This window comes from Podarcis liolepis (genome assembly GCF_965112155.1).
Source record: "Podarcis liolepis genome assembly, chromosome: 7".
Classification (NCBI taxonomy): Eukaryota; Metazoa; Chordata; class Lepidosauria; order Squamata; family Lacertidae; genus Podarcis; species Podarcis liolepis.
In genome coordinates, this window is record NC_139561.1 from 40,547,419 (window position 1) to 40,574,783 (window position 27,365).

Genomic DNA, 27,365 nt, shown 5'->3' on the forward strand with positions numbered 1-27,365 from the left:
GCAATGAAAGTAACATAATGAAGGTGCTGGGATATATTAATTAGTGCTATGCTGATTCCAGCCTACAGATTCCACAGATTCTTCTCCTTCAAAAAAGAGGAAATTGTTTTTGTGGGGAGTGGTAGATTTTCCATAACATTTTCAGAGGGGCCACAGTTATCTACTCAGGAGTGGGAAACCTGGGCCACATTTACTGGTGGGCAATGCTCCAGAGGTTGGTTGCCAGTGGTGGGTGGGGCAATGTTTCTTGGAGACTATGCATACTGACCAGATAATGTGCACATTGCCCAGAAAATGTACAAAATGTAAGTAAAATATGCACAATTCTCAAGGTTTGTTGGGGATTATGCACAATGATCAGAAAATGTGCACAATTCCTTCTTTATGGGAAAATATGTGCAGATTCTGTATGAGGCCCAGGGAATGTGCCCAATGACCAGTTTAATGCACATTTAGAGGTCAGCTTAACATTACTTTATTATACACTCATCCAGTGCTATTTTTCAAGAAAAAGAGGTTCTGCAACTCATAATGAGTGCCTCCCTGGTTCTCTTACAATGGCAATGGCGCCCACCTGAGAGGTGCCAGAACTGAATTCCAGCTGAAAAAAAGCCCTGCACCATCCACACTGAGCTTCCTATCTTTCGTTATATACATATTTTATTTTATTTTTCTGCAGACATCTATGGAAAGGTAGGGCACACATTTACCAATTAAACATTTCCCTTGTCAAAACTTTGCAGCCAAGACCTCTGAGGCATCCCTCCAACAAAGGGAGAAGTATAAAAGCGTGCTAAATCAAGTTGCATGGAAAAAGCAAAAGGTAACATGCAGCCGCAGACAAAAGGGGTTAACCCAGCAGCCAGCCAAAATGATGAATCGGAATTGGCGTGCCTGGCACAGTTTGATCGCAGGCATCGGTACTTTGGGGATTCCACTGAGATTTGCTTCTGCAGCCGCAGACTCTTCCTTCCACACTTAGAGCCACGTGGAAGGAGGACATTTAACACATCAGGGAACCTTGCTGGATTATCAGATCAACTGATCAATACCATTGACAATACTGCTGTCTAAAAGCATTGGGGCCTGCCATCAGAAATGTACACAATAACCGAACGTTCAGGACCTCTGCCGATACATTACCTTTGACCCGTTGCTTCCACAGTGGGCCCAAGAGGCCACTGGCTCTTCCTTCCTGAGCTTTTCCACCTAACTGACTTCCAGCTGCCTGCTTGAATCAAAAGCACCCCTTCATAGCAAACCGTGACCCGGGGAGGAGGAGGAGGAAGGGTAAGAGAAAGAACCTGGAGCTACAACCAGAGTCTCTGAGGCATAAAAAGCCCAGCGATTCAGGTCATTCCCATTGCCACTCGGAGGCAGTCATCTCGCCGTCTGCTTCCATCGGGCTTGTGTAAAATCTCATCAATGCACTCTGCATCACGGGGACTCGGTGGGATACAAATGGCTTCTTCGTGTAGTCTGCTTGCTCACAGAGATTTGAGTTACCTGCAGAGTAACTTTCCTGCTCTGTGACACACACCTGGCCCTCCTGAATAGACATCACGACAAATTTCAACTTGCTGGATTTAACGCTCTAAAAAGCAGCCCAGATTTTTATTGCTCCCGTTGAAGTTAACTCTGAAAGACAGAAGGACGGGGCTTCGTCGATCTGAAAAGACTTCAGAATGCATTAGGGAGACCCAAGAAGAAGAAGAAGAAGAAGAAGAAGATGAAGAAAAGACATGAGGGGGAAGGGAGGAAAGAATACCCATTAAATCTGGAGCATCAATGCAACGCATCAGGTTTGACCGTTGTACTTGATGTGTTGTTCTTATGGGCATCTCACCATCAAAGAGGAGGGAGGGAGCAACCTGTTCCGGAGAGGAAACATCACTCAGATCAAATGTACTACATAGGAAACATGGGCTGGCAAGGAAAGTTTGAAAACAGGTGGAAAAACCCCGATGAACTGCAGTGACGACAAATGCAGAAGATGTTCCCTTAAATGTGCAAACATCCTACGAAAGATCAAAGGTATCACAGGGTGGATGAAATGGGGCTGATTGATTCACAGCTGGCTTCTCAGTATGCTACAACCAGAAGGCTGCACGGGAGCACAGAAACACCGGAAGGTGCCTTATACGGAGTCAGACTCATTGGTCCACCTAGCTGGATATTGTCTACACACTGACTAGCAGGATCTCTGCAGGGTTTTGGGCAAGGGACAGTCCCAGCACTTCCTGGAGGGTCCAGGGGTTGAACCAGGGACCTTCTGCATACAAGAAGATGGTCTACCCACTGAGCTATGTTTCTTCCACTAACAGGCAGCAGGCATTGTCCTTGTGTGTGGGAAGTCTGGTGCTGTGTGTAACTGATGCTGTCCTTAAACTACATATTTATCTGCTCCATTTCTCTCCTGCTCTTCACCCCAAAAGAGCCCATTCTGAAGCAGTAATGCTCAGCTGTGCCTACTGCTGTATTGGTGATTTTCTAAGGGAGAGGGCAGGCACTGTGCATGCAATGAGACATTAGGAAGGACCAAATAATGTACCAGGTCCTGTAAGAAGAAAGCCCACAATTTGAATCTTCCATCTGCCATAAACTTGCTAGGTGGCCTATAATAACAGTGATTTACCGTACAGGGTTGTTCTAAGGGTTACAAAAGTACGTGAGACTAGCCAGGGGCCCATCTGTTCCAGCATCGTTTTCTCGCAGTGGCTGATCAGATGCTTATGGGAAGCCCACAATAAGGACTAAAAGCAGGGTCTCTTTCTGGTCCTCAAGACGCTCCCCAGGCAACACCCCTCCCCAGGCCTCTTCCATTACTGGCCTTCCTTGTGTGCATTGGCCTGGCTGGAAAGTGTCCTTGATATTACAGTGGTATCTTGGGTTAAGAACTTAATTCATTCTGGAGGCCGCTCTTAACCTGAAACTGTTCTTAACCTGAGGCACCACTTTAGCTAATGGGGCCTCCTGCTGCAGCTGCGCAATTTCTGTTCTCATCCTGAAGTAAAGTTCTTAACCTGAGGTACTACTTCCAGGTTAGTGGAGTCTGTAACTTGAAGCGTCTGTAACCTGAAGCATCTGTAACCCAAGGTACCACTGTAATGCCTTTCCCTTGCAGGGGTAGACGGCGGAGGGTTTGTGCATGTGAAAACCTCTGATTTTTTTGTGGCTGGATTGCAGCCAACTGCAAAAGGTAAGAGTCATATCCATTGTTTGTGACATTACTGCCTTTGGCCACACACACCACTGGGCTGTGGCCTTTGTGGAATGTTGCCCTTGAACTGAAAAAGGTTCCCCAGCCCTGAGATGGAGTGTTGAACCTGGACCTCCAGACCTGGGTTCAAATCTGTATGCATCCACATAGCTCAGCCAGCCACCTTGGCCCTACCACTGCCTCCAAGTCTAACCAAATCCACAGGCTCATTGTGATGACTGAAAGGAATCAGTTCAGATAGACTACTCTTCAAAAAAAAGGCAGAGAAACTCAAGTAAAATCAATGGACTGGGTGTGTTTTCACATAGCGATCCTGTTTCGTATTTTCCCCTGGTTCAGTTCTGGGTGGGTGGGTGGGGAATTCTGGCTTTCTCACTAGACTTGGCATTCCAAAGTGCATAAGAGTTTGTCACGGTAAGCTTCACGTGGTATAAATTCAATTTTTATTGCAGGTTTATTAAAGAATAGTTGTTTCACCAACAGTTAATTAAATCTGCTATCTAAATTGAACAGAAAATTACAGGGCAGGCAAAGCTTGTAAAAGACTCTATTACAGATAAGGACATACTTGGTCATCTGAAGAGTTTGACATCAGTTTTGAAAGCAGCATTGTGTTCCCAAACTCCTCGGCAGTTTTCCTGAGCCACTTTTGTTCTTTCCTACCCATTCATTACCAAGTCCCATTTGCTGAACAACTTCTCTGTTATTTTAAGGTTCCTCCCCCCCATCCCGCCCACCATTAATAAAGCGTGATATATTTTCTCTGCAGGCAAAAAATAAAATAAAAAACTCTGATTCTCAGCCTTTAAAGCTGAGAATGCCCTAACATTTCATTTCGCTTTGATGGCACAGCAGAATACACTATGTTTTAAATGCAAAAGCAATGGAGTAGTGAGTTTAGCATGTTAGTCCAAGGAAGAGCTTCAACCTAGATAAAGATGCAGGAGGAAGAAGAAGATGCAAACAGATTGCCTTTTCCTTGTCATCCTGCTCAAAGATGGGGAAGGGCTGTAGCTCATTGGTAGGGCATCTGCCTTGCATGTAGAACGTCCCAGCTTCAATCCTCAGCATCTTTGGGGAAGAGATTCCTTGTCTGAAACCATGGAGAGCCACGGACAGTTGGGGCTAATCCACAATTCTGTTTGCCCTGCCGTTTTCTCCTGCAAAAACATGCAGTTTAGCCCTGAATTGGAACAAACAGCAAGCAGGTTTCCCATGGATCACTGTTTGTTCCGATTTAGTGCTAAAGAGTGGGTTTTATGGGGGAAAGCAACAGGGCAAGGGCAAAACTGCTTGGACCCATGCACAGAAAGCACAGGGCAAGCAGAAAACCACTCAGACTTGTGCTTTCTAGGCATGGGAGAAGCAGAAGTGTGGACAAGCTTGATGGATCAAAGGTCTAGCTCAGCATTAGGAAGCTTCTTATGTGTCTATGAACCACTAGATCAGGGTGGGAAGGCCTTTTCAGCCCCATTTCCTTCTCTGCTATCTTCCAGTAGAGGGAGGGGTCAGGCACAAAAGCAGAGAAAGCAAGAATTGCAGATTTTAGATTTGTACCTTGGCTAGTTTCTATAGAAGCTCACACATTCCATGAGTTAGAATGACAAAGACAGCTCACCATTGTCTTTGCCATTCTTGCTAATCATTACCAGGACATTTCACTGCACAACTTGCTTTACAATAGCTATCCCATTTATTCTCACCACAATACTGTAAACTAGATTTAAAAGGACAGCAGATTTCTAGGGTCATCTAGAGAGAGTCATAGTGGAACAAGGATTTTAATGTTGGCTTTCCACATGCAAGAGCTGACACACTATCTACTGCTTCACATAGGTCCAGTTATAAATACTTGGTAATAATTCCTGTTCCTTACTTCAGATATTCTAGAGAAATTCTTCATGCACGGTTGGCATGGAGACATTGTGTGTGATGGGGCAATGCACATCATAGGGACTTTTGACAACCTCAGGGTCAGAGTCACATATTTTGGGGGAACAAACTTCTGTCCTTCCTGGACTGTATCATTGTACTTTAGAGTGCAGGTATGAATCTCCTTATATGTAGAAAATTAATTTGGGGGACAGAAAGGTTAGACACTTTCATATCGATCTGCTAACTTTCTACATGCAGGGATGTTTATTATTATTATTTTCCCAAAGAACAGCATTAAAAAATGCAACCCCCCCCCCCTCAATGCAATCTGAAGTAGTATAGTTCAGGAAGGACTGCAACACGTGAATCAATTTACTGACCTTGCAGTTTGAACCATAATCTTTCATTGTCATCAGGTTCTTGGGCTGATTTTCCATGACAGATTAAAGTGGCTATTTTGAAATTATTTCACCTTGCCTAATAGGGAAAAAATGTTTCAGCTCCTGTCATGGATTGTTAAGCTGGCAAAAATATTTCTGTTTATTCCAATTAGTGAAATCATTTGCTGGTAGGAGACATTTCAAGATAGAAGGATCCACTTTAAAAATAAACCTTGCCCCACTGGGAAACTCATCCTTTGTCTGACAATTCAGGCAATGTTATTTAGAGATTTTTTAATTGCTCAGTTGATCTGCGGGCAAATCTCAATAATCAAAACAATATAAAAACTGGGCTGGGTGTGTGATTGTCTTTTTTTTTAATAATTGTAATAAAATGCTGGTAACATCTGGGGAATGATAACTTGTCCAAGATTGGCAGTGTCAGAATTTATTTTCCAATACATCTTTGTGTCTCTGTGTGTTTTCTTTAAAAATTATAACCATTTTTAAAAAGTTCTTGTTAGCTCTGGGAAAGAAGGACAATGTGACATATTAATGTTTATTGGGACAATTGAGCCTTGTTTAACGGTAATTAGCAGGGAAAGCAGAATGCAACTAGGTCTCCCAGAAGCACTGAATAATGTTTGCAATTATTATTATTTTAAATTCTAAGTCACCTACACAATGTCACCTACAGAATGTAAGTTAGAAATATGAATAAACAAATAAAGGAGGCCTGTCATCCTTCAAGCCTGTTGTGCAAACTTCATTACAAGGGGGGGGGGGGCAGAATGTGGCCCTGGATTTTTCTACCTGGCCCTCTGGAAGCTCCTCAGCTACATCTTCCCTCCCCAGGCCATACCCTTCTCCCATCTTGCTTCACACCCTGATTGGCTGTTTCTGCCTGGCTGGAACATGACCTTGAATTGCGATTGTGACTCAAGCTTGCCTGGAGTGGGGGATACAGAAGGGCTTGAGGGTGTGTGTAATGGCAGCCATTGTTCTGCCCACCTTTGCCTCTGGCCCTGCCCACCACTGCCACGTGGCCCCCATCAGGTTGCCCACAAGGGAATGTGGCCCTCGAGCTGGGGGGAAACTTCTCTAGTTTCAGACAGGGAGTTTCTCCCAGCCTATTTGGAAATGACACTGAACCCAGGACCTTCTGCACGGAAAGCAGGTGCTCTGCCACTGAACCAGGGTCCTCCCCATGCAAGAGAAGCATCATCCATGGGCCAAGTCCACGCCTGACCTTTTGGTGCATGAAACTGACAGGCGCCTCGTGTGATTCTCTCCCCTGACCAACACTACCCAATTTTCTACTTAAATCTGTAATTCTGAAACCGGTTCCGTTTATTTGGAGGGATGGGAAGGCAAGGCATGCCGTTATTGAGACCAAAGGCACCTTTCAAGAGTGCCAGGAGAAAGCCAGCCCTTTATCTCCCTCCTGTATGCACACCGGAGAGTGTGGGTCAGAGGCTATTGCCCTATGTGAGCAGCGTCGGCCTTATCAGAGTAACACACATATCAAGCTGCCGATCAAAGCCCAACGTGTGCTCAAAAGGACTCAAAAACAACAGCTGAAGGTTATCTTTCATCATGCAATATGACTGTTGGATATTATGTATATTGACTGGGAAATGTGCACAATTCCCTCTTCATGGAACTATTATGTGCACATTCTCCATAAGGCCTGGTGTTATGCACATGTCTGGTTGTTATGCACATTGACCTCTCAACTTGCATTCCCCTTGACATATACAAATCTTCTCAACAATTACAAACAATCATGAATCCCATCTGGTGTGCAGAAAATTAAAACCAAGAGTTCAACGTTCAGATAAATGGGGTGGGGGTGGGGAGAAAAACAAGTTAAAAGCAAAGCTATATACAAAGATCCAAAAATCATTAGGAAAGGGATTGAAAATAAAATGACCACTATTATACAACCACCATTATACAAGTCTGTGGTGTGGCTGCACTTGGAACACTGTGTCCCGTTCTGATAGGTTCCCCTCAAAAATAAAAATAAAATTGTAGAGCTGCAAAAGGTTCAGAAAAGGGCAACCAAACTGATTTCTCCTTGTGCTGTGGGATGTTCTCCCCCTCTCCACACCACCCCCATATGCCTCCTAAATGTGTTCTAGGTTAAGAAACTCCTCTGGAGCAGTTTTGGACGTGGGGGTGGGAGAAGAAGGGAGGATTCCCATTGCACAAGCAGAAACCATTGCACTGCTGAGTCGCAGCAGTTGAATACTGCCCCTCAAATTCTTATTGATGTCAACCAACTCTTCAATATGGAAATTTGAACGACAGCAAAGAAACGACATCTGTGGTCACCTATGATAATACACCACTTGAGAGAGAAAGAAGGGCTTCATTTTAACATACAGATGCAAAGCAAAATATCTTGCCGTGCCCTGGTATGCAGCTGGATTATGAGTATCTGGAAGGGAACCTTTATGCTTGGTCACCCCATAAGCGGTAGACAACTGGCTCCTCTCCTGTAATGTAGTACTTCATTAAAACTCAAGACTGTTTGGCAGGCACAGACACTGAGCACGGCTTACAGTTCACATCTGTTGGTAATGACAGGAGGCTGAGTCTGTTTCTTCCCACTAAAGACCAAGTACACAATCCAGTGCAGTTAATCAATAAGATAATGGAATGAATCAATAGCAAAGATTTTTAAAAGGTCTTAATTAAAGAAACACTTGCAGATACAAACGACGTCTTCAATCTATTGATGGTACCAGGGTGGGGGGATAAACGCACATGCACACACACACACACACACACACAACTTTATTTTGCATGCATGCATTTTGCTGAACCACGCAATTGCTTTGGGGGCGGCCGGAGCTACCCAACTAATCAATGTCTTCTCTGCTCCGGTTGGGTAAATGGCTCTACAAAGATATTCCAAAATGTGTTGCCTTTAAAAGAAGACCTTGTGGTATGGTGGTGAACCCACATCTTGTGTTATTTGTTTTCTTGGACAGACTGCTCAATTACCTGGGTACAGGATCAAATTGGCTGAACAGACCCTTTTCGGCTCTGAAGATGCAGATTTAGAATAATTAAGGAACACCTAAATTGATGGATCCTATTAATGCAAAGGAAGCCTCCAGCGGGCCCTCCAAGCAAACGTTGTCAATAGTTTTGATTCCTCCATGGTTGTGTGCCAGACACTGTTTTAAAGAGACATCAATCTGTAATGTCAGCATTTATCTAACGAACCTTCAAAAATCAATGTCCAAAACAGTCCATTACATGAATACACCCTATTTGTACATTTTCCACGAGAGGTTGGAAAAAGCTAGATGTTAACCTCATAATTAGAACAAGGGGCTGGACAGTCTTAAAAGGACCAAACAACATGTTCAGGGTGCCCTGGGAGGATTTTGGCTTCTTTCTTTCTTTCTTTCTTTCTTTCTTTCTTTCTTTCTTTCTTTTTGCAGTCCAAAATAGTTTGTAATACAGAGATCTGCTTAAAAAATCCCATTGGCTGTACACTCCTTGGTCACTGGTATCCAAGTCATGCCAGTAGGAGTTTGAGGCATACCTGGTCAAGAGTAATAGTGCTCAGTCTATGTCTAATCATTTATTACAAGTTGTTTTCACCATTATCATGTTGTTATTATTAATTCGATCTGTTTGTCACTTGTTGTCACTTGAAACCTGGAAATCTCCAAGTGACTTAAAGCACTGTTAAAAGCACCAAATAAATATTTTATCCCCTCAAACAGCACACACACACAAACACAAACAAAATTAAGAAGTTATGGGAAATCCAACTCCCTCCCCAGCTCAGCTACAATTTGGGCTCAGCAAATTAAACTATTGCCCATCTAAAATGGGGAGGGGGAGGGGGAGGGGGGTGGAATTCTGAAATTCACACCCTGTTATGTTCCCTGTGGTGTCCTACTTATCAAGCCCTGGGACATTTAGTTTCCAGGGCATAGTAAGGACTCTGGGACCCTGGGAAAATAACATTTCCTAGGGTCTCTGGTGCCTGGAATTGTTGCCATGTTTAAGCCAGGAGGAAAAGAGTCACACTGGCTAGGATTATGAGCATTACATGCAGAAGATGAGTATTATGAGGATGCATTATGAATGGAAAAAGTTTGTCTACCCTGACTAGTATTAAAAATTCGTAATTACTGAAGTTAGTGCAACTATTTGCTATTGTACTGTGCAGCTCAGCAGCGTAGCTGAGATGTACAGAGGGTGCATATGAGACCTTTGGGTATAGGGTGGTATAGAAATAAAATTATTAATAATAATAATAATAATAATAATAATAATAATAATAATAATAATACAGCCTGGAAGGGAGGGACACTTAGAATTGCAACACAATTCACTGCACATGACCTTCCCAAAAGACTGGGCCACCTCTGTAGTACACAGAAGATTTAACAACTGCAGGGAATCAAGATGATCCCAATTATTATATGCTTTTCCACATCTCCCCTGCTAGACGCACCAACTTGGTTTCTTGACACTGCCTTGGAAATATACCTGACAGTTGCGTTCTCTCTTTTTCCCTTGGCTATTCTGTAGGGAAGTCCACTTAGCTCCCCCCAAACTTGTGGATGCTTCCGAGCTCTCTTCCTCCTTTTTATTTCTTGTTAGCATTTACTCTCCGCTCAGGCTCACTCTTCTGTCTGCGAGATTCCTTGAAAAATGATGTTTTTGACACAATGTCAGCCAGGAGGAAAAGGTTTAAGTTTGCTTCTCTTCTGCTTTTATTGTAAGCCGGCCCACATGATTGTCATAAAGCTGGGGTTCTTCTGCCTTATAACAAGGGGTGACAGGTATTCCATTCAAAGCTCTAGCAGATGGGTTGTCTTGTAATCTCTCTTTATTCCCAGTGACTCTCCCGCTCGCTCCCCTCTTCTCTACTGTCCAGAGTGTTTACTCTAGTTGCTAGCATGTAACTGTTAGGCATGCCTGAGACAGTTCAAAGCACTGACGGCCTGGTGAATTAGTTGGAGTAGGATGCTCGCCGGCTTGATTGGGGAAGCTACTTCCAAGCAAGCCAATTGCCAGATGTCTGTCCAATTAAATAAGTCTTCCCCAAACTTTTGATATCTGAAGACCCCCTCCCTTTAAATTATAAATCAGAGCCATGCTTCATCCTTCAGTTCAAAAAAGCTTATATTTAAAGGGTGCTGGTGTTAGCAGTCTGGGGTTGCAGGGGACTGAAAACTCGTCACTATTTCTGCAACGTCCTGGAGCTGTCCAATCAGCATTAAAAGGGGGACTTTTCAGCCACTGTCTGCTCCAAAGCTAAGTATTTGGGAACACCGAAAACACAAGGTGCTTCAGTGTCAAGAGAATGGTGGGCAATGGTTCTGCCACGTACAATGGAACTTCATGGAAAACACAACTGAAGTCAGTCCAGAAGAAGCTATTGGAGCACTCCAAATCATCTGTCCATATATGTGCCCATATAGAAAACAGTAGATCCAGCTGAAAGGCAACATGTGGAGATCTGTACTGATCATTGCACTGCACCCCTAATTATTGTTACTGCAGAATTACAAGATTATTGTATAATCTTAGAAAGGGTGCAGCTGCGACTATCATAAAGGGACCCTGCACTCCTAAATTTCTCACCATGGTACTGAAAGTGTGAAAGGGTTCACAGGAAGCTGCCTTACACCAAGTCAGATCCCTGGTCTATCGAGTTCACTGTTGTCTACTCAGACTGGCAGCAGCTCTTTGGATAGGGGGTCATTCCCAGCAGGTAATACCGGGGAATCAAACCTGGAGCATTCTGCATGCAAAGCAGATGCTCTCCTACTGAGCCACAGCCCTTCACCACATTAAAAAAAAATGACCTGCTATCATGAACCTGACCATGAGAAGAAGCCAGGCCCCCAAAAGACAGGTGAACCAACTGCATTGGGAGAACTGTGCAAGCTGTGGAGGTGCTAAACACAGACCAAGGTCCATCCAGTGAACCTGAGTCAGATACCATTGAACTGGGACCCCCCGAGACAGTATCCTCTGACCTAGATGCTCACGAGGAACTGGTGCCCTTTCTACAACTGGCCTCCGAGACTAGGATGCAGCACCCTAGTAGGTCCTGACCCGCCAGCTGAAAACCAGTGCTCTGGGCGGATTCAGTACATGAGCCGAGGAAGTATGTAATGAACACAATCCAAAATCAATAGCAAGAAACATGAGCAGCATCTGAATAATATTTGGTTGAAATAGGCTGACGGCGGAGAGAGCAAGCCAGAGACATACATCGATAGCTGTAACTGAGTTGTCTACAATTTTTGTACAATAAGAATTTGAGTACATATCAATAGAGCAATTCTTAGGGTGAGCAATAATAATGATGAAAATCAATGTCGTAAAACAAAAAGTTAGCTCAGCAGACAAACTCTCTACAAGCTAGGCAGGCCTGGGCTTTGAACTGGAAGCAGTTCACTCCAGTCTTTTAAATCTAACACCCACCCGTTGTTGTTGTTGTTGTTGTTGTTGTTGTTGTTGTTGTTGTTGTTGTTGTTGTTGTACCTTCTTCCCAAGAAGGCAAACAACACGTGGTAAAACAATAAAAACATATTTTAAAAATTCCAATTAAGATGCAGACTGGGAAAGATCTCAAGTGAAAAGGTTTGTTGACAGAGGAAGGTCTACAGGTGAGGCCTAAAAGACAACAGAGATGATGCCTGTGTAAGATTCAAGAAGAGTGAATTCCAAAGCTGCCACAACACTATAGACCCAATTCCTACGCTGTGTAGAACGAACCTCCTGATAAGGTGGTATCTGCAGAAGGCCCTCACCTGAAGAATGCAAGCTCTGCTGGTGAATTGGGTATAAAAGGGGTTAGATGATTAAATGAATAGAAAGGAATGATAGGGAACCTATGGCCCTGCAGATGGGATTGGACTACAAGTCCTATTACCCTGACAACTGTCCAGAGCTAATGGGAGTTAGAGTCCAACTACACCTGGAAAGTCACAAGCTCCCCAGCCCTGAGCTAGGGGAATAAAATGTGTTCCCAGTGCTGCAATACACAAATATGTATAAAAGCAGGAAGATACCGAAAGCTGGTGGAAATGGCACTCTTTTATTTGCATTTTTAATTGAATTGTTGTTTACTAGGTGAACAACTGTGACTCAATGCATGCTTATTCTGAAGGAAGCGTTCGTTAGGGTTTACTCCTGGGGAAATATGAATAGGATTTTAGCTTATCCTGTATCTATTTGCAATCCTACATCCATCCATTTAACTGGGAGTTAGTTCCACTGAAAACTGTGGGAACAAACTCTGAGCAATTATGCATAAGATGGTGATGTAAATTGGTTAGATTGATTCATTCCCCCACCCCAGATTAATGGGAAAGCAAATTTTTATAAAAGTACTTCCAACAAAACCCCACGAGCAGTAAGTGGCATCTCTGAAGAGAGATCCACTCCTTCTCTTACATAGAGGCAGAATGTCTCTTCCAAGATGTTAATGTAAGAAAAGCCTGCTGGATCAGGCCAGTGGCTTATCTAGTCTGGTATCCTGTTCTCATAGGAGCCAACTAGATGCCTATTGGAAGCCAATGAGCAGGGTCTGAGTGCAACAGCACAATGGATTGTATCCAGCGCCGGTCCTACTCAGAGTAGACCCACTGAAGTTAATGGACATGGCTAACTTTGGTTCATTAGTTGCAGTGGGTCTGCTCTTAGTAGCCCTTAGTTGGATACAACCCAGTACAGTGGGACCTCGGGTTACATACACTTCAGGTTACATACGCTTCAGGTTACAGACTCCGCTAACCCAGAAATAGTACCTTCGGTTAAGAACTTTGCTTCAGGATGAGAACAGAAATCGTGCTCCGGCGGCGCAGCGGCGGCATTGGGAGATCCCATTAGCTAAAGTGGTACTTCAGGTTAAGAACAGTTTCAGGTTAAGAACGGACCTCCAGAACGAATTAAGTACTTAACCCGAGGTACCACTGTAATAATATATGAAAGGGGATATATGTATTTCTAAGAACGAAACTGGGCCTGTAAAGAAGTGGGACCGACACTGCAGTGATCTTGTTCAGGATTCCAGCCAGCCATGTTCATTACCAGGCATTCCATCCTCCCTCCTCATTTTCTGCCGTTCCTTCCCAACAGCATTCTGTGCCCACTGAGCATGCTCAGCATTCACCAATCTGCTTTGGAGTCCCCCACTCCTTGGGTTGATCTGCCCCTGTTGTGTGTGGGTGTGGGCTGCTTTGTCTACATAAGGATCTTATTGGTATACATCAGGGGTGGGTAACCTTTTGCCCCACAGAGGTTGCTGAATGGCAACATCAGCCCCAGCAAGCACGGCCAATGGCCCAAGAGTTGCTGTTCAGCAACATCTGGGGGGCGCACTGGTTCCCCACATGATGAGTGAATTAACATGCTCCAGCCAAGGGTTTGTGAATTTACTCCCCTCACTTAACTGAGAGGGTTATTGTGAGGATAAATGGGCTAAGCATCGTAACGTGTACCTGGCGTGCTAAAAAGGGCTGTTGAACGTGAACAAATAATCATCAAAATGCAAGGGACGCTCCATCGATGTTGGCGGCTCCGACCTGCATTTAAAAGGGGGGTGGGAGTAGGAGAAGGAGCAGCTTAGCCTTTTGAACACCTGAAGTTGGCTGCCTTGTTTGCATTTCGCCGAAAGTACTATTGAAAGTAAACAAGGAGCTTTGGTGAATTATTTAGCATACAAATAAACCAGGAAAAAAAATCAGGCTAAGTAGGCCACTATGCGCTAACTTGGATTGAAATATTCATCTGTAAATAACTCCTCAATCTGCTGCTTTCACGTACAAATACTACATGGAACATTAGCCACAAGTAGCTTCCAGGGATATTCAGGCTCGCTGGAGAGCAATTTTTATGTCTAGTGGCATCTGTGGGTAGTGATATGGACTGAGTCTTAATATAACCAACATAAAATTTATGGGAACACTCAGAGCAATAGCAACACACCGTCAGACAGCTGGTGGCTGATGCGTAGCACATGCGGATTTTATATGCGCTGCGTAAACTAACCTTTGCAATAAAGATTTAGCAGGTTTATTAGTTTAGGAAATCGCTATAATTAAGGATAATTCATAATGGGCGCTTATCCACTCTACGGCAATCGCTAGCTTAATTTGGGCTCCATTTCTTTGAGCCATAAATAAGTGCGCCGCTATCTTCGGCACAGATGTGGCATTCAACCTGTTCAAGTTGGTTGGTTTTTGCTTGTGTTTTAATCAAAAGAATTAGGAGATAAGCCAATAAAATGCAGTGTGCTTGAAATGAATTAGCGAGAAAACGCAGAGTGGAAGTTTGCAAAACTCCACTAAAAAGTAGTGTAGCTCCCAGGCTGAACACAAACATTGCAAACATTTCTACGTATGGAGAGGATCCTTACCATACGTTTTCCGATCTGGGGAGAAGGGGCATATATGGCTGGAATAATTAACGAAGGGAGAGGGGAGGGGAGAGAAATACGAGTTTGACCTTTGTGTGCCATTTCTGTTCCACGGCGCCAGTAATTGGAGGTTTGACCTTTGTGAGTACCTGGCAACTTCCTTACGTTCTTTTGCCTTCCAAATTGCCTGCACACAAAGGAGAGCCCCAGAAAGTACTCCTGCTTAAGTAGGGATGTGTGAACATGTCAATTTCAGTTCCTGTCAATTTCTCATTTTTCCAATCTTAAATTCAGTTTTCCACATTCTTCTAGATCGGTTTGCAATATATATTTCTATAAATTCCTCATTAAAATTCATCAGCATTTTAGTATGAATTTCTCCAAATATATACTTGTCAGGGGTTCAGGAGCAGAGACGCAGAGAAGGGAGGAGACAGAGAGCGAGGGGGAGGAATACGAAGGAAGGATGAGTGGGGATGACGACCCGAGATCACCGAGCCTGTCTAGCGAGTCCGAGGATTCCCAGAAGGGAGCGCCAGCAGCCAGAGCAAGGGGGGAGAGCAGGGGGACACCCCAGGAAGAAGGGTCCAGAGAGGGATCAGAAAGCAGCAGTTGGAGATCGGGACCCACGTTCCCAGCCGGGAGCAGCGGGGAGAAAGGGGACCAGATATCGGGCTCCGGAGACTTTCAGAAGGAGGGAGGGCATGAGTCAGGAGTAGTCACGCCCACCTCGGGGAGCGAGGAAACGATCAAGAGGAAAGTGGAGAGTTGGGCGCGCGCGCCAAGTTCAAATGTAACGGAAGCTGGCGCAGCCAGCAGCCCAGAGAGTGAACCGGGTCCCAAAGCCCGCCGCAAGGAGGCGGAAGGGTCAGGGGGGTCCGCGTCAGAAGAGAGTAGGAAAGGAGAGACCCAGGGGGGCAGGAGGACCCAGAGACGGAAGGAAAGGCGCAGGAGGTGGAGCAAGGCTAGGGTATTAAGCTGGTGCGCTAGAGGCGGAGACTCAGACGGGTCTTCGTCGTTCTGATCTAGAAGAAGTAGGGCTACACGTTGCAGTTTGGAAATGGAACCTGTAATCCAATAAAGACTCTTTGAAACTGAACGCTGGCTGACTTGGTCCTATGTGAGCTGGGACTGGGCGGCAGCCCTGACAGTAAGACCCGTCTCTCAAGCTTCTGACACCTGATACCTCGCAGCGGAGACAGAAGCAGCTGGAGGAGGGGATCGGTGTGTGGGAGCAAGCTCACAACGGTTGGCAAAGATGACGGAAGCAGAGAAAGTTTCAGCGCTGCAACAGGCAGTTACCCAATTGAATGCGGAGGTACTGGCATCCAAGAAAAGGGAGGAGGATGTGGCAGCCGCCTACCGAGATCTCCACGCCAGGTTTGAAGCATGGGTTAAGCATGGGCAGCCAGGACCCAGACCGAAGGGGGTTGGGTTGGCACGGAGAGCAGGAGGGCTGGTGGCTCACTTCGATGGGAATTTACAACAGTACCCCAACTTTCGAGCAGATGTGATGTGCGCACTGCAACTGCTGGCAAAAGACTTTAGAGATGAGCAAGAGAAAGTGGGGTTTATACTGTCCCATTTGCATGGGGATGCGAAGGCGTGGCTGCGCAATTTGTGGAGGGATAAAGATCCGGCGCTTCAGAGTGCAGATGCCTTTATCAAAGCGATGGATGCATGTTTTTTGTCTACCATTGATGTGGATCTTGCCCGACGGGAGATTCATGGACTGAAACAAGGGAGGGCGAGCGTCCGGCAGTACCACGCCCGCTTTTTTGCGCTGGTCAGTGCATTGGAATGGGACCGGGACTCGCCCCCAGTCAGGGACCTGTTCTGGGAGGGTCTCAGCTCTGCTGTGAAGGATGAAATTGCGAGGGGGGAGAGGCCCCGAAGCACGCAGGAGGTGGTCCAAAGGGCGCTGACTGTGGGGGTGAGGCTGGAAGAACGTCCATGGTGCAGAGATGAAGGACGTGGAGGGCGCGAAGCAGCGAGAAGTTTCTCTTTCGTTCCAAGGGAAGCAGCGCGTGTGCAATCCACACCTCCGCCAGGAGGGGGAGTGGAACCTATGGAAGTGGGAGGCGCCAGGGCTCAGTCAGCTAGCAGAGCCTCTGCACCGACAGCAGTCAAGACTAAACCTCCTAGAGGGACCAGGAAGTGTTACATATGCGAGAGCCCTCAACACTTGGCGAAAGAGTGTCCCCAGAGGAGCTCCAAGCACACTGCAGCCTCCGCAACGGTGAAAGTGGCCACACAATGCAGCGAAGCCCAGCAGGGAAACGACGATGTCTGGCTGGAGACAGAGGCACTGGGGCCCAGCCAGACGCATCAGTGAAGCAGTCCCCAGCGATATTGCAACCCACGGACCCCCTCCCACCCAAACCAGTAGTGCAACTCACAGCGTCTCTCCAGCTACCCAATGGAGTCACCATCGAAGTGCCGCTTTCTGTGGATTCTGGAAGCAACGCAGACTTTATAGCACAGGATTTTGTGGAGCAGCACGCTATAAAGCTGCTGCCTGCCACTCTGCCCCTGCAAGTCGTCACAGTGGATGGCAGAGAGTTGCTAGGGGGGCAGGTGGTGAAGCAGACGCCACCAATGGTGATGCAACTTGGTAACCACAGGGAAGTCATCAGTTTTAATGTCACCCGACTGTCGGACACGCCCATTGTGTTGGGCATGAGTTGGCTGGACAGGCACAGTCCAACGCTGGCTTGGTACCAGAGACAGCTGATCTTCGGCTCCTCTTACTGCGCAGAACACTGCATCCTGCCCAGGCAGGAGGGGGAGGAGGAGGACTCACAACTGCAGTTGGGAACGTTGCAAGCAGTTCCCCACAAATACGCGGACTTTCTGGAGGTCTTCTGCGAGAAAGAGGCAGACAAGCTACCACCGCACAGGCAATATGACTGCAAGATTGACCTCCTGCCAGGGGCGACGCTGCCGAAGGGGAAGCTATATTCCATGTCTGAGGACGAACTACAGGAACTCAAACAGTTCATCGATCACAATTTGCAGCGCGGTTTCATCCGGGAGTCCAGCGCAGTAGGGGGCAGTCCTGTTTTCTTCGTGAAGAAAAAGGACACGCCCCAAAAAAGATTGGTCGTGGATTACCGCCTCTTAAACAGAATGACCAAGCCCTCCGATTTCCCTATGCCCAGGATTGACGACCTGCTGGCGACGGTGCGCAAGGGACGCGTGTTCACCAAGTTGGACCTGCGAGGAGCGTACAATCTCATCCGCATGAGGGAGGGCGATGAGTGGAAGACAGCCATGTTCACGCCTCTGGGCACCTACGAATATAGAGTTATGCCTTTTGGATTGCAAAATGGCTCCCACGTTTTTCAAGCTTTTATGCATCACGTGTTGGCGGGACTCCTCTACAAGAAGTGCGTCTGCTTTCTGGATGACATCCTGATATTCTCTGACTCGCAGCAAGCACACGACCAGGACGTTCGGGAGGTGCTGAAGAGGCTGCAGCAGCATAGACTGTACGCCAAACTGGAGAAGTGCCAGTTCGACACGACGGAGGTGGATTTCTTGGGTTACAAGCTGTCGGACAAGGGGCTAGCCATGGACAGCGCCAAGGTTCGTGCGGTGTTGGATTGGAAGAGCCCGCGCAACCGGAAAGAGGTCCAGAGGTTTGTCGGATTCGCCAATTTCTATCGCAAGTTCATCAAGGGGTTCGCGATGCAGACGGCAGCTATTACGGACACGCTAAGCTCCAAGAAAAAGAAATTCATCTGGACGGAGCAGGCGGAGCGGTCCTTTCAGACACTCAAGCGTCTCTTCGCGTCGGAAGAGCAACTGCTGCATATCGACCCCAGCAGACCGCTGAGGGTGGAGACAGACGCGTCCGATAGAGCAGTGGGAGCGGTACTGCTGCAGAAGGACCCGCAGGGGGTCTGGAGGCCGGGGGCGTTCTACTCCAGAAAGCTCAGCAAGTCGGAGCAGAACTACACCATCTGGGATAGGGAGCTGCTTGCCATTCATGCAGCTTTCAAGGCGTGGAGGCACTTCCTGATCGGCGCCAAGCACACGGTGCAGGTCTGCACGGACCACAAGAATCTGGAGCACTGGCGCACGGCTCGGTTCCTGAACCAGAGGCAGATCCGTTGGGCGGAGTTCTTTGCTGACTTCAATTTCCGAATTGAGTACGTCCCGGGCGACACCAACATCATGGCGGATGCCCTGTCCCGAAAACCGCAGTACCTCGAAGAGGCGACGCCAGCGGCGGCCATGCACATCTTCGCGCCAACAGCGTGGGCGTGCGCTTCAGCCACAGTAGACCTGGATGCGGTGCGAAGGGCGTTGACGGACGACTCATTCGCGCAGGCGAAGATGGCAGAGGTGCACAAGGGCACGGCGAAGGGCGACGAGTTCCAGATACGAGACGGCTTGCTCTTACGTAAAGGGGCCGTCTACGTGCCGGGAGACGAACTTCGCGCCCGGGTACTGCAGCAGCTGCACGACGCACCCACGGCCGGGCACTTTGGCACAGAAAAAACGGTGGAATTGGTCGCAAGAGACTTTTGGTGGCCCAGACTGAGGGGGGAAGTCGCGGACTACGTCGCGAGGTGCGACACCTGCCAGAGGGCCAAGCCGGTGCACAAACCACCGGCGGGACTGCTGGAACCGCTGCAAACGCCGTTTGAACCATGGGAGAGGGTGGCCCTGGACTTTGTCACGGATCTACCCAGCTCGAGAGGCAAGACAGCTGTACTAGTGGTGGTGGACTTGTTCACCAAGATGGCACATTTCATACCGTGTGCGAAGGTGGCCACGGCAGAACAAACAGCCAAATTGTTCATAGATCACGTGTTCAAAGTGCACGGGCTGCCACGGTCTATACTGTCCGACCGCGGACGCCAGTTCATCTCGAATTTCTGGCAAAAGCTGATGGGCTTCCTGAACGTCAAGATCAACCTGACATCGGCAAGGCACCCGCAGACCAACGGGCAAGCGGAGAGGGTCAATGCCATCATGCAGCAGTACCTGAGATGCTATGCCAATCAACAGCCGGCGACGTGGGTGGATTACCTGCCGCTCGCCGAATTCGCCTACAACAACACGAAACACGTATCCACAGGGGTGACGCCGTTCTTCGCCAACAATGGGAGGAATCCCAGAACCTTCCCGGGACTGGACAGAGTGGGGGAAGGGGAACCACAGACGGCGGACGCTTTCGCATCTGAGTTGCAAGAGGTCCACGATCAACTCAGACGGCAGCTGGAGCTGGCGAAGCACGCATACAAGGTCCAAGCTGACAAGCACAGGCGAGTTGGCGAGGAGATCCGAGTGGGAGACTGGGTCTGGTTGGCAGCCCACGCGGTGCCGACCCGATCGTTAGCCAAGAGGAAGCTAGGGCACAAGCAACTCGGTCCATACCGAGTCGAAGCGCAGATCAACCCGGTGGCTTTCCGGCTGGTGCTACCGGAGGGTTCCAGGATGCATCCGGTGTTCCACAGGTCGGTGCTCACTCCCTACAGGGCACCGCACAGGTTCCAGGAACCAGGAACGGCACCGAGTCAGTCTCCGGAGCGGACGGAGGTGGGAAGATTGCCACAGCAGGACCCCATCAACGAAGTCACGGAGATTTTGGACTCCAGATGGGGGGAAGACGGAGTAGAATATCTACTAGCAAGGGAGGGCACCCGGGCCAGTACTAATAGCTGGGTGCCGGACTACGCCTTGGAGGAACCCCTGCTCAAGGATGAGTTTCATGCCCTTTTCCCACACAGACCTATGCCAGCGGGCTTCTTCGATGACTGGTTGTTCACGCCCACGCTTTCCTCCAGCACGTTCCATGGCTTCGACTCGGAAGGGGAACCCGCACCGCGCACACGTTCCCCAGAGGGGTCACCGGAGGGTTCGGCGTCCGACAACTCGTATTGGTGGGACGATCGGCCAGAGGAGCAGTGGCGCCGGAAGTGGCAGGAGACACCAGGTCCAGCGACAGACGCAGAGACGGACATGGACGTTTGCGGGGAGGACCTTGGTTTCGAGCACGGCGGCACCGAGATGGAGGCGGAGGAGACCACCGTTGACGAACGCGGGGAGGAAGACTCGGAGGTCTTCAGTTGGCGGCCAGCAACGGGGAGCGAACTGTATCCGACATTCACTCCCGTGATGACGGAGCACCCACCAACCACCCTTGAAAGCGGGGAGGGGGGAAGGGGGGGCTTCGAGGGGGGGATGGATGTCAGGGGTTCAGGAGCAGAGACGCAGAGAAGGGAGGAGACAGAGAGCGAGGGGGAGGAATACGAAGGAAGGATGAGTGGGGATGACGACCCGAGATCACCGAGCCTGTCTAGCGAGTCCGAGGATTCCCAGAAGGGAGCGCCAGCAGCCAGAGCAAGGGGGGAGAGCAGGGGGACACCCCAGGAAGAAGGGTCCAGAGAGGGATCAGAAAGCAGCAGTTGGAGATCGGGACCCACGTTCCCAGCCGGGAGCAGCGGGGAGAAAGGGGACCAGATATCGGGCTCCGGAGACTTTCAGAAGGAGGGAGGGCATGAGTCAGGAGTAGTCACGCCCACCTCGGGGAGCGAGGAAACGATCAAGAGGAAAGTGGAGAGTTGGGCGCGCGCGCCAAGTTCAAATGTAACGGAAGCTGGCGCAGCCAGCAGCCCAGAGAGTGAACCGGGTCCCAAAGCCCGCCGCAAGGAGGCGGAAGGGTCAGGGGGGTCCGCGTCAGAAGAGAGTAGGAAAGGAGAGACCCAGGGGGGCAGGAGGACCCAGAGACGGAAGGAAAGGCGCAGGAGGTGGAGCAAGGCTAGGGTATTAAGCTGGTGCGCTAGAGGCGGAGACTCAGACGGGTCTTCGTCGTTCTGATCTAGAAGAAGTAGGGCTACACGTTGCAGTTTGGAAATGGAACCTGTAATCCAATAAAGACTCTTTGAAACTGAACGCTGGCTGACTTGGTCCTATGTGAGCTGGGACTGGGCGGCAGCCCTGACAATACTTTTTTGCAGTTTAGACTAATATACACATTTCTTTACAAAGCAATTTCCCCATTGGTACTGTATTTTTGTATGTTATTTGCACCAATATATGCATTTTTATGCACCCCTTACCCCAGCAGAGGCATTTTTGTACACCCTATTTGACTGGAGTACAGCATTGCAAAATTCAGGAAACAATGCTGTGAATTTCAAAATATAAATATGTTTCAGTTTGTTTATGGGCAATGTAAATTAGGCAGACCCACCTTTAAATGCACATTGAATTGAATTCCCCACCTTATGTGTGTGGTAATGGGGAACCGAATTCTGTGTCCAATACCTCCTGCTCCCCAAATTCAAAGACCAGAATAACTCAAAAGTTCTACAGCAAAGATCAGCCTGCAAAGTCCAAAATGGCCTCTTCTGCCTCTGAAGCTGAATGAACTGTGCTAAAATAATGCCAGTTTGAAATTAAGAGAAAACACAGCTCTCATAAGGAAAATATGGAGTTCATAGGGAATGAGAAAAGTGCATTGTTTTGCGGAGGCAGGGGGAGATACAGTGGTACCTCGGGTTACGGACGCTTCAGGTTACAGACTCCGTTAACCCAGAAATAGTTCCTTGGGTTAAGAACTTTGCTTCAGGATGAGAACAGAAATCGTGCTCCGGTGGCGCCGCAGCAGCAGGAGGCCCCATTAGCTAAAGTGGTACCTCAGGTTAAGAACAGTTTCAGGTTAAGAACGGATCTCCAGAACGAATTAAGCTCTTAACCCGAGGTACCACTGTATTCAGAATTCATCTAGTACCTTCCACTTTTTATTCAGTACCATGGAAATTTCCAATCTCCTAATGTCGGAATGATAAGGAATTTTGCAAGGCTCATGTTCCACCATGTCTGGGTGCATAACTGCCATGGGGGAATCACGGAACTTCCTGATTCATTTATCATGACATTTTATATACATTTTATATACAACCTTTCCGTCAAAGAAGGTAAAATAGGTGCCCTGTCTCCATCGGCCCATTCTGTCCTCCCACAGTCCTCCTCTGTGAGGTAGGTTAGACAAAAATACAATGACTGGCCCAAGGTCACCCAGTGAGCTTTGTGGCTGAGTAGGGATTTCAACCATGGTCTCCCAGGTCCTAGTCCAGCACTCTAACCACTATGACACACTATCTCTCATCTTTCTAGCACTCACAGCAGCTGTTTGCAGCCTGTAACTATGCAAGAATTTACTTGATGGAGCGTATTGAAGTACATGTGGGCTTTCCTGTGAATTGTGAAGAACAAATAACAATTCATAGCATCAAGATGGTTGGGCCGCCACTACAGCAAAGCAAAGCCTCAATGGTTAGCTCCTGACTAAACTCAGTGATGTACAGTTGTATCTTGGAAGTTGAACGGAATCCATTCCAGAAGTCCGTTCGACTTCCAAAAATGTTTGGAAACCAAAGTGTGGCTTCTGATTGGCTGTAGGAGCTTCAGAAACTGCAGAAGTCCTGTCAGACATTCAGCTCCCAAAAATAGGCCACAATCTGGAACAGACACTTCCAGGTTTGCGACTTTCAGGAGTAAAAACATTTGGGAACTAAGCTGTCCGAAAACCAAGGTACGATTGTATATGATTGCATTTTCCAATCATATGGAGTTGTCCAATCATCCTTTTCTTTGAAAACTGCCTTCATCTTGACAGTTTCTAACACAGGGACCACCAACATGATGCCCACGGGCGCAGTGACACCCTTGAGGAATCCCCCTGGTGCCCATGAAACCTCTGAGCCTCCCTGGTCCCTTGGGCATAAGGTGGTGAACGTGGCTGCCCTTTTCTCCCTAGAAAAAGTACATAGAGCTGAAGGAGGAAGGGGGAAGAGAGACCCTTTCCCCCCACTTCCTCTTTCAGTCCTGCTTCTCAAGGCTCAGATTAATTCTGCTGGATCTGAGTTTTACCCAGATCGCTTTAAAAAGTAAAATTTGTTGGTGCACACACATATGTCTCCCCTTTATGTCTGTCTGTCTTTGTGATTGCTCATCTGGGGATCTGGGGGAGAGAAGTGAACAGAGGGGGGTGTTGCCCATGACACTCACTAAAAAAATCCAAATATGACCATGGGATGAAAATGGTTGGTGAACTCTGTGCTAACTCTGCAAAGATACTATTTAAATATAGTATACTGTTCTACCACCATCTTGCTGCTTGACACAACATCGCCATTTGGATGGCACTTGTATGCAGCAACCAATGGGGCTTACTCTCAGGTAAGTGTGAACAGGATTGAAGCCTTAACTACGGCTAGACTGTGAACATGCCTCATCCACCTGATTGCTCCTAATATGCCTGATGCATAAAATCACACACTCTTCCCCCCTCCCTTTTAAAAGTATTTGAAACAGAATAAGAAAATTGTCTTTCTGATTTGCAAAATCCCTCATAATCCTTCAACAACATGTTTGAAATAAATGAAGGGGAAAACATGAACGCATTTCTGAGTTCATCAGTTAGGTATTGGGACCTGCAGTTGTAATGCTCATTCATTTCTCCTTCCTTTTCAGTCTCCTTTCCTTTCATTAGATTTGCAGATGGGGACCTCTATTGGTCTAAATAAAATGTCTCAAAATAATGGAAAATGCAATTAAGACCATTGGGGTAGATATGGCTAAGATGAAGCAGGTTGGAGGTTTAGAAAATTATGACTGGTGGGGAGAAAGTTGTTTCCCCACTTGATCTCATTAACTTAGTGCTGTGCTGAAATTTGTACACCAGAGGTTCCCATTTTTCTGCCTCGATCCCAGGGCACTTGAGAATCTCTTCTGAATCTCAGCAGGTTTTTAAGCTTACCATATCATTGCAGGGGGGCCAAGGGAAAGTGTGAGAGTTTTCCTTCCCATTTTTTCCAGCACTATACAGTTCCTGCAGCTGCCTGAGCTTCCTGATCTGAAAAAAAGTTGTCCCGTGATGACTTCCCATGGGCTTTGATTGACACGTGCAGATTTCAGACTCCTGGTGAAATGGTTTGTAGAAGGAAAGAAAGGGCACACACAAAACTCCCACAAAAGACCAGTAAGTGCATTTTCAGGCACAATTTTGTTTTCCCTTAATTCGCAGTGTATGGCTAGCGGTGGTGGGGAAACAAAGGAGGAATTTTCAGCACAGCACTAGAATTTGGTGCAACTGCAGTACATGTTTGTGCCCTAAAGGCCAGGGATGGGGAACCTGTGACTGACAGCGGCTCTCCACAATTTCAGACAAGAGTCTTTTCCAGTCCTACATGGAGGAGCCAGGGGTTGAACCTGAGACCTTCTGCATGCAAAGCAGGTGCTCTACCACTGAGCCACTGTGCTTCCCATCCCTTTGCATACCAGAAGCTGGAAGCAAATAACGGAGGACGATTGCTGCCATTTGGGGCTTCCTAGGGGCATTTGATTTGGAGCTTCCTAGGGGCATCTGGTCATTTGCTCTTTGAGAATGTTGGGTTCTTGTTCTGATTCAAAACAGGGAACTGCCCCTAGATGGTAATAACCTTAATGATACTAATTTGGTTCAAGTTCTAATTCAATCTCATGCGGAGCATTTGAGAGCAAAAGGACCACTGACATGGAGAACAAACCCCAGCGTTTTCCTTGTGCATTTTAGGCCTGGGCACAGTTACAGCTATGCAGCTATATAGCTATAGATGCACATCATAAATAAATATATATAGCTGCGGAAAGAAGAAGGTGCAATGGTGTACATTAAAGTTAACCTTTTTCCCGCAGTCGCCTGGGGCCCTGGCGCTCCAGCCTTCATGTATCTACGCAGTATTTTAGCTCTGGACTGACACATTGCTGTGTTGCGCTGGATTTTCAATCCTTCATGACTATCTATTTGTCACTTGCAGGTGAGTGGTAGCACTCAGGTTGATCCCTAGCCACTTTAACAGTTACTTATCTGTCTTTATGGATTCATCCGGTGTGTCAACTTGGTGCATAACAGCATTACTGTCAGGGTGACAAAACTGTCCCTAGAGTGTCACAAATGATTCCCCTCTCTGGATGGATGTAAGCAGGTAGAGACAACGCACAGGCAGAGTCTGGCTGCCCCCCCCCAAATCTTCCTATTGCATTCTTGCCTTGGGTCTTAATTGCTGCTTACAAGCACAGTCCAAATACCTAATTCAGATTAAAATAGGACTCTCTTGAAATGAATGGGACTAAATGAGAGAGGGGGTGGGGAGAGAATCTGCACAGTTAGGTTAGTCGTTCCTTGGTGGGATTCCCATTTACTGTATCTTATTATGAATCAATGTAGTGTAGTCTTTTTTCTTTCTTTCTTTTAATAAAGGGAAAACCAACAGGCAGAACTATCCTGTCACGACACTAACGAAGCTAGTAACAGGAATACAGCTGTTAATGCCTCCTCTTATTTGAACTACTCATTCAAGTGAGTATTCTTATGGCTTTACTGCACTGAGTTCTCAAGTTTTACGCAAAACCCATTGACATAAAAAGGGAAGAAAAGAAAGTCAGGGCACTAGTGAACCGAAGCTTGAGAATAATGACTACAGATGGAATTTCTTACCTATGTTAAACAAAAATAGCTGATCAATTATCTGCCTTTTAGCCGATTAAGTGGCTATCCATAGTTTACATCCTAGCTACGGTTTGCTGCGGATTTGCAAATCCTGATAGAGGTGTTTAGCATTACCCATGGCCAGAGCTGGTGCAACAGATGTTTCATGGAATCACGGGGAAGCAGCAGGCATAGATTCTCAGGTCTCCTGTCTTGCAAATCAAACTTTGAAGGGAGCTAACATTCATGTCTACATTAGGTCGAAGGACTAACCAGACAGAGACATGTTTTTAAATTTAAAGAAACCCCAAACCCAAAATACAAATATTGCTGCACTAAAGGGGGGTGATGGAAGAGAGTAGTAGTAGTAGTAGTGCAATTTTACATGCCAGCCCACACTGCTCTTTCAACTCCCCTTATATTTACCATTTCAGTACACTTCAATTGGTTTTGAGATGATACAGTAAACACAGGTTGAAAGGTGAGGTAGGTGTATCCTGGAACATATAACTTTTCCAGCACATGTTGAACAGGGCACGTGCCCACTCAAAAGTGTATCTATATCATGCTAAGTGAATGGTGAAAATGGGCCCCCCAACTGGGTTGAGCAAAGCCATTTGAGTGCCTGACCAAAGCTGGTGCTTTCACAGTTCTCTGCTTCCACACTTGTGATGGGACTCCAACTCCTACCACATCTGAGTACAGCAGGCTAGCTTGAAGGATGCAGGGCAGACTGTGAAGGACACAGAGCTGTGTCCTTCAACATCTTGCTGTTGCTTACTCATTGTTCTCTCTAGCTTCTGCTCAAATGCTGGGGTGGGGAACCACATTCACTTCTGGGTAACTTTCTGAGCAGCAGAACATGCCAGCAGCAGGGCAAGAGGCAAAACTGAGCAGAGCAAGGAATGTAGACTTTCTCTTTGTACAGTAAGCTAGTTTCTACACACATACACATCCCTCTCTATCCTCCACTCAGGCAAGAAAGAGTCATTA

At 47.2% G+C, this 27,365-nt stretch overlaps 1 protein-coding gene across 9 annotated transcripts in view; it reads right to left on the reverse strand.

The window, feature by feature from the left end:
• FTO (FTO alpha-ketoglutarate dependent dioxygenase) overlaps nucleotides 1-27,365 on the reverse strand; it is a 270,050-nt gene that overhangs the window by 34,653 nt on the left and 208,032 nt on the right. Inside the window, exon 9 of one of the 9 annotated variants that reach the window (XM_083513715.1) lies at nucleotides 12,111-12,138. The exons of the other annotated variants lie outside the window; for them this stretch is intronic. Within the exon in view, the coding sequence (XP_083369841.1) occupies nucleotides 12,126-12,138 (13 nt within the window). The 3' untranslated portion in view covers nucleotides 12,111-12,125. Of the gene's footprint in view, nucleotides 1-12,110; nucleotides 12,139-27,365 lie in introns of those variants that run through there. 9 annotated transcript variants of the gene reach the window in all.